General features: G+C 49.9%; 1 protein-coding gene across 6 annotated transcripts in view; it reads right to left on the reverse strand.

Annotated features, from left to right (window-relative positions):
* FANCE (FA complementation group E) overlaps positions 1 to 7,750 on the reverse strand; it is a 13,683-nt gene that overhangs the window by 4,969 nt on the left and 964 nt on the right. The window contains exons 2-8 of one of the 6 annotated variants that reach the window (XM_017522235.2): positions 4,253 to 4,859; positions 3,306 to 3,350; positions 2,928 to 2,996; positions 2,470 to 2,613; positions 1,476 to 1,599; positions 1,169 to 1,247; positions 316 to 382 (exon numbers count right to left, since the gene is read on the reverse strand). In XM_017522235.2, coding sequence (XP_017377724.1) covers positions 316 to 382; positions 1,169 to 1,247; positions 1,476 to 1,599; positions 2,470 to 2,613; positions 2,928 to 2,996; positions 3,306 to 3,350; positions 4,253 to 4,859 — 1,135 coding nt within the window. Of the gene's footprint in view, positions 1 to 315; positions 383 to 1,168; positions 1,248 to 1,475; positions 1,600 to 2,469; positions 2,617 to 2,927; positions 2,997 to 3,305; positions 3,351 to 4,252; positions 4,860 to 7,750 lie in introns of all 6 variants that reach the window. The other 5 variants (XM_017522238.2, XM_017522237.2, XM_037736261.1 and 2 more) reach the window with 5 other exon arrangements.

Here is a 7,750-nt window from a genome sequence, read left to right on the forward strand (position 1 = left end):
AAAAAAAAAAAAAAAAATTGTGAACATATGAATCTATTACCTATTCAAAAATATAATTAAATTTACACACACATCACAAATCCCATCCCAAGGCCCCCCAGCTAGTAAGAGGTGGAGCTGGAGTGACCACACGCTCAGCTCTCTGCTACCAGCTTTGCATGCCCCAGGGCTCTCCCACTGTCTCAGGCAGCTGCTGTAGAGCAGCTGTCCTGCTTGACTCTCCATCACTGAAGGACTCAGAAACCCAAGAATCCCATGTCCTTCCAAGGACGGCAGCACTTCTTTGTCCACTCTTCCTCAGGGCATCCTGCTCACCTGCCGCTCTAGGAGTGACTGCAACACCAAGAAAGTTTCCTCCTTCCAAGGCAGCTCCAAGATCTGTCTGCAAACCAGAGGCCCTAGTGAGAAATGCCAGGCCTCCCACCCAAGCCTGAGTATCAATTTGCTGCTCCAACTCCCCACAGCAGGGCAAGGCCCTAGGACAGCGAAGATCCCCAGCCAACAAAGGGGTAGTCAGGGACAGGGTGCAGTGGCTCACACCTGTAATCCCAGCACATTGGGAGACCAAGCCAGTGGATCACCTGAGGTCAGGAGTTCGAGACCAGCCTAGCCAAAATGGTGAAACCCTCTCAGTCTCTACTAAAAATACAAAAAATTAGCCAGGTGTGGTAGCAGGCCCCTGTAATCTCAGCTACTCAGGAGGCCGAGACAGGAGAATTGTGTGAACCCAGGTTGTGGAGGTTGTAGTGAGCCAAGATCGTGCCATTGCACTCCAGCCTGGGTGACACAGTGAGACTCCATGTCAAAAAAAAAAAAAAAAAAGGGAAGTCAGAGCCCTCTTGATGCTGGCACCAGCTCATCAGCCCCAGCAGCCACTGTTGCAGAGCTCATACAACTGCCAGGAAGGTCATTATCCCAAGAGCCCAAGGAGCTGACAACAAAGTATTTGGTAGTGAGATAAAAAGGTCCCCTAAAAAATAACTAGAAAGTGCGTCCTCAGAACAAAAGGCAAAGGAGATTCATAGAAGAGGAAGATAATGGAGTGAGATGATACACATGAGGCTTCTCAGAAAAGGTGAGCCTGCCCTGTAGGGCCCAACACATGTGATGTCACTCTAGCCTGGGGGAACAGGTGCAATGGGGACAGCATAGAGGCCTCCACACTCACCCCAGCATTAGAACCTGTGCGTCTGGCTCTAGGGACTCTGCCTTCACAAGGCAACACAGTAACTCCGTTTGAGCAGGACCTGGGTAGAGGAAAGCAGAGAGAGGAAGTCTAGGGGGACATGGCAGAAGGCAGGGGAAAGTGGGGGAGCAGTAACAGAATGCCCAGCCTGTTATAGGGACACTGTCAGGGAAGCAACAGTCATCTTTAATCACTGAATACCAAACTCCTGCCAGGGCCACTCTGGGGTGAAGGGTACTGAGAACACTGAGGGCAGAGCCAGTGTACCTGGGGCTGGCTCCAGAATTACCTGTACCTGGGGCCTGGAGCACGGGGTCAAGGAGGGCTCTGCAGACAGGATAGGTATATTTGGCACAGAAGGAGGTCAGGGCAGTTTTAAGTAGGCGGGAGGCTGAGGAAGTCAAGGAGAGGATCTACAGCCAACAGGGAGGAAAAAATTAATTCTTTTCTTCTTCCTTTCAACAGCGTTTAACAAACACACATTTCAGGTGGTGACACATGTTACAAAGGAAAAAAAAAAACGAGTTCTTTTATTTAGAACTCACATGGACCCACCCATTAGGAAAGATACATAACTCTCTTGCTTAGTTCCCAAATCCCTGAAAGTTGGGCTTCTAGAAGGGTTCTGGTGCTCAAAGAGAAGTTAGATGCCAGCTGGACACAGTGGCTCATGCCTGTAATCCCAGCACTTTGGGAGACCAAGGCAGTTGGATTGCTTGAGGCCAGGAATTTGAGACCAACCTGGGCAACATGGCAAAACCCAGTCTCTACTAAAAACACAAAAATTAGCCACTGTGGTGGTGGGTGCCTGTAGTCCCAGCTACTCAGGAGGCTGAGGCAGGAGAATCGCTTGAACCCCATAGGCAGAGGTTGCAGTGAGCAAAGACTGCACCACTGCACTCCAGCCTGGGTGCAGAGCGAGACTCTGTCTCTAAATAAATAAACAAAGTACAAAAATTAGCCAGGCGTGGTGGAGGGCACCTGTAATCCCAGCTACTCAGGAGGCTGAGGCAGGAGATTGTGCCACTGCATTCCTGCCAAGGCCACAGAGTCACTCTGCCTCAAAAAAAAAAAAAGAAGTTAGATGCCATGTGGGTAGATGGTCTGGCCTGAGGGGGTCCATACTCTGCTAGTTAAGCAGGCATCCTTTCCTTGCCCCAGGGTGCCCAAACAGCCCAGATGTCTGCAAGGCTGGGAATCCCCTCTCTCAAGTACCACCCTTGAGGGCCCAGATGCTCTTCCCCATTGTCCTTGGCACTCTGAGTACCTCCCAATACACCTACCCGTCCGAGAAAGAGGCTTCTGGTCAGCACAGTAGCATTGCTGAGGCTGAGATGAGGTGAAAGGGCCAGCAGCCAGGTACAGAGCTGCAGGAGACCGAGGTCTGAGAGCTGGGGGAGCTGTAGTTGGGCACACAGCAAGTCTATCTGCTGACAGAGCGGCACATGGGAGGGGAGAGGACACCAGGACATGCACTCTGCCTCTGCTAGGCTGTCTCAAGACAACTGGGCAGAAGATAAAGCAGGGCAAAGACAGTCCAGGGCAAGGAAAGGCTGGGAGAGCTGCCCCAGGGGAAGGAACCAAGGGCCAGAAGAAATCACACAGGGTGACCCCTATCGCTGAGAGAGAAAATGACAAAATCCCCTCCCAGTGTTTCCCACATGAGGTAGGAAAACATAAATAGAAAAAGGTAAGGGGGAGAGGATGTAACCTCAGGGCCAGGCAGTCTATGTGGACTCACCTGGCTGGGACTACATTCATGGAGAAGCTGTAGCTCAACTGGGGGGACATCCTCCAACCCCTCTAACCTCTGGGGAGACAAATCTCATGTTAGGGCTGGCAGAGCCCTCAGTGAGAAGTCACTGAAGCCACACCTTCAGTTGGCAGAAGGAGTGCCTGAGATCTTGGAAGGCGCTACTAGAGGAGAGCAACTTACCTGGGGTTAGAGGGTAAGTCTACACTTGGTTCAAGAAAAGCTCCTTCAGCGACTATCCTCAGACCTTTACTCCAGCCTCCCTCCCCCAACCAGCTTGTATGTCACTGCACTGGGCCTTCCCCTAGTTGGGGTCTGGGTGGAAGGTGGAAGAAGAGCTATGGTGAGCAGGGTAGGGCCAGTCACCTCCTCCAAGGTCTTCAGCAGCTGCTGCAGCCTGGGAAGCTGGTCCTGTGGAGGAGAGCCCAGTCACTGCCACGTCCCTCCCCCTGCAGCATGACCCCAAACCTGGCTCTGGCTCCTGCTACTGAAAGGCCCCAGGTCAGTGGGAGGTAGCCAGCAAAGATGATTCAAGAAAGTCAAGAGGTCAGGCGCAGTGGCTCACATCAGTACTTCGGGAGGCTGAGGCGGGAGGATCACTTGAGCCCTGGAGTTCAAGACTAGCCTGCAAAACTAGTTGAGACCCCCATCTCTACAAAAATAAAAATAAAAAATTTTCCAGGCATGGTGGTGAAAGCCTGTAGTCTCAGCTACTTGGGAGGCTGAAGCAGGAGGATCACTTGACCCAAGAGGGTCAAGACTGCAGTGAGTTATGTTCATGCCCCTTCACTCCAGCTTAGGGGACAAGAAAGAGAGCCTGTCTTGAGGGAAAAAAGAAAAAAAAAAAGTCAAGAACATGAAGTCTCTTTCTTGAAAAGTGCCTAAGAACCCAAATTAGACAAGGCCCATGTGAAACCCAGCTGTCTAGAATTGTCTTCTACATCCAACTCAAATGGGGGTAGACCCACGCCCTGGACTAGGAGAGAGGGGCAGGCTGGATGCTGTCACGATTCTTCCTATCCCCGTATGATGAGGTAGCAGGGCTGGCTGCAGAGCCTCTCCCTTGCCTGGCGCCCTTTAACCCCACATTACAGATCATTAGGACACGTTTCCCATCTCCCGTAACTCCCTTCCCTACCCCTCCTTAACAGTTTGTGGAGTGGAGGCTACATTTCCTCAACCTACCCTCCTCCCTCTTCTTCCAGGAACTATAGTCAACTCCATTAGGGAAAAGTGTCCTAACCAGCCTTCCCCACAGATAAACCCATCACTCGTGAAAGATCATGCTAAACCCAGTCTTCCTACCATAGTACCTGGATAGCTTTGGGCAACTCCAAACTCTCAGCTAGACCCTTAGCATCCTCCAGACTTGAACCGTCCTTGCCAGTCTTAGCTCCCATGACAGGCTGGTCCTTAATAGGAGATGCACTTCCTCCATCTGCCAGGGATTCCAGTGACTTATGTTCAGGTCTTTCCTCCTCATGATCCTCTTCCTCTTCCCAACACCGTAACCTTTTGGGGGCCCTGTTCCCCTCAGGACTGGCAGGCTCTTCCTCTGACTCCTTTCTGCGTTTACCGGGCTGCTCGAAGTCTCTGTTCTTCTCTTCTTCAGGGTCTGGAGCCTGGGACGATTTCAACCTCCTGCCCCCTTGGCCCAGCCCCCTACACAGACCTCGGAGCTGTGTCTGGCATTTTTTGGACAGTGGAGAAGGTCCCTCTATGGAGGTCCCCACCCCCAAATCCCTTTGCAGCAATTCCCCCAGAGCACGGAGCCAGGCATCGGGATCAGGGGCTAGGTCCTGCTGGGCAATCTGCAGCACAGAGAGAAGCCCACTTTGTGGCAGCGATGGCTGCACAGCCATTAGTAGGGACATCAGGTTCCTCTGGCATATCCAGGGCAATCGCAGCAACAGTGGTTTCCTGGGTAGCAGAGGGAGAGCAAGCAGTTAGAGTGTCTAAGTGAAGGGAACACAGGGCAGACTGGGCAGAGGTGGGGGCTAGATGGTGGTGGACAGACGGGGGCTGGCAGGCAGTATCTGCAAGAGTCGGGGGATGTTGGCTGGGTGTGGTGACACATGCCTGTAATCACAGCATTTTGGGAGGCTGAGGTAGGTAGATCACTTGAGGTTAGGAGTTCGAGACCAGCCTGGCCAACATGGTAAAACTCCATCTCTACTAAAAAAAATACAAAAATTAGCCAGGCATGGTGGCATGTGCCAGTAGTCCCAACTACTGGGGAGGCTGAGGCAGGAGAATTGCTTGAACCTGGGAGGCAGAAGTGGCAGTGAGCTGAGATCACATTGCTGCACTCCAGCCTGGGCAACAGTGTGAAACTCCATCTCAAAACCAGAAGAAAAAAAAAAAAGTCGGTGGACGGAGACAGGGACAACATGAAAACTGTTCAACAAGTGTTCATTGAGTATCTACTATATGCCAGGCCCTATTCTTTGGCCTCTGTCATCTGTTTCAGCTCAAAATTCATATTGGAACCTACTCTACAATAGATTCATGCTTGTTTTACACAAAAGAAGAAAAAAGTTATTTCCCAAATTTTAGGTAAAAAGAATACTCCAGGATGCTGTGCAATGCTTAGTCTTGCAGCCCTATGGCTGCCCTCGGCAATCCCCTGGAACTCTCAGGGTCACTCATCTGTCCAGCTCTTGTGTTCCTTTCACCAAACTATGAGTTCCTAAAAGGTGAAGGTAGTGTTTCTTTCCTCTGTACTCTAGGACTCAACATAGCACCAGCCCAGAGCAGGCACTTGCCCATTTATTGAATGAATTAATTCTCTGAGAATAAGTGTGCAGAGATCAGCAAGAGCTGCTGTGGACAGAGAAAGCTTCCCAGAGATGAAACTTGAAACAGAAGCAATCACTTTACAGATTCCAAACAGTATTCACAAAGCCAAAGGGGAAGACAGAGGGCATGAGGATCTTTTGTTTTGGAGCCCCAGGGGTATAAGCAGAACCAATGCTCTTCCTGGCAAGCACCCAACTTCTCTTAAAATAGATGTAACACTACTATTCCCCCAGAGCTCCAAAGGCCCAGGATGCAATGTAACCATGTGTAATTCTGCTGAGGCATGAACCCAGATCCTACATGACCTGAAGCTTGGCATGGCAAGTCATGGCTGTATCTAGCCCACCACCATCACGTCTCTACTCCTCCTTATGCATAATTTTGCAGGACTGTTTGTCAACACAGAGGCACTTGGGATGTGAGGGAGAAAAAAAAAGACAACTATTTCTTTGTGGAATACAGACACTATGTGAGAGAGAAAATGAGTCAAAGCTTAAAAGATGGTTAATGTGGCTGGGTGCAGTAGCTCACAACTGTAATCTCAGCACTTTGGGAGGCCAAAGTAGGCAGACCATGAGGTCAGGAGATCGAGACCATCCTGGCTAACACAGTGAAACCCCGTCTCTACTAAAAATACAAAAAATCAGCCGGGTGTAGTGGCATGTGCCTGTAGTCGCAGCTACTCGGGAGGCTGAGGCAGGAGAATTGCGTGAACCTGGGAGGAGGCTGCAGTGAGCTATCGTGCCACTGCACTCCAGCCTGGGTGACAGAGTGAGACTCTGTCTCAAAAAATAAAAAATAAACAAAAGATGGTTACTTTGTGACGGGGTATTTTTGGAGGTATATTTTGGGGTAGAGAGGTAGGGAAGACCCTACTCCAGAAGATTTTAACCTTTTTTAGTGCCACAGATCTGTGATCAGAATAAGAGTATTAAATGCATTCCATAAAATATCTAAGATTACAAAGGAAATCAATTGTACTGAAATACTCTTCTCTCCAGGGGCCCCAGGTCAAGGCCTCTGCCCTCTCCATACTCTATCCAGAATAAACCAGATAGCTGGGCAAACATTTCTGTAGCTTCCATTTTGGGGATTCGGACAAGTTCTCCTGACCCATCTTCTAAAAGAAATTCAAAGTGAAAGGCCAGATGTGGTGGCTCACGCCTGTAATCCAAGCACTTTGAAGGCCAAGGCAGGCGGATCACCTGAGGTCGGGAGTTCAAGACCAGCCTGACCAACATGATGAAATGTCTTAAAAAAAAAAAAAAAAGAAGAAGAAAAAAAAGAAATTCAAAGTGGAGTGTAGGAAGAAAATATTAGAACTTCCATTTCCCCCTATTTATCTAAAACATAAGAAATTAAACATTACAAATATTTAGCATCTAGCCAGGCACAGTGGCTCACGCCTGTAATCCCAGCATTTTGGGAGGCCAAGGTGGGTGGATCACGAGGTCAGGGGATCAAAACCATCCTGGCTAACACAGTGAAACCCCGTCTCTACTAAAAATACAAAAAAACTAGTCGGGCATGGTGGCATGCTCCTGTAATCTCAGCTACTCGGGAGGCTGAGGCAGGAGAATAGCTTGAACCCGAGAGGTGGAGGTTGCAGTGAGCTGAGATCAGGCCACTGCACTCCTGGATGACAGAGTGAAGACTCCATCTCAAAAAAAAAGGTACGTATTTTATCACACGTGTACACTTTATACATGAGTACACTTATACTGGACGTACGTGTTCAATTTTTTAGAAATGGAAGTATGCGGGAGGCCGAGGCAGGCAGGTGGATCACGAGGTCAAGAGATCGAGACCATCCTGGCCAACGTGGTGAAACCCCGTCTCTACTAAACATACAAAAATTAGCTGGGCATGGTGGCGCGTGCCTGTAGTCCCAGCTACTCGGGAGGCTGGGGCAGGAGAATTGTTGAACCCGGGAGGCGGAGGTTGCGGTGAGCCGAGATTGCGCCATTGCACTCCAGCCTAGGTAACAAGAGTGAAACTCTGTCTCAAAAAAA

Source organism: Cebus imitator, unplaced genomic scaffold (genome assembly GCF_001604975.1).
Source record: "Cebus imitator isolate Cc_AM_T3 unplaced genomic scaffold, Cebus_imitator-1.0 Scaffold24, whole genome shotgun sequence".
NCBI classification, from domain to species: Eukaryota; Metazoa; Chordata; class Mammalia; order Primates; family Cebidae; genus Cebus; species Cebus imitator.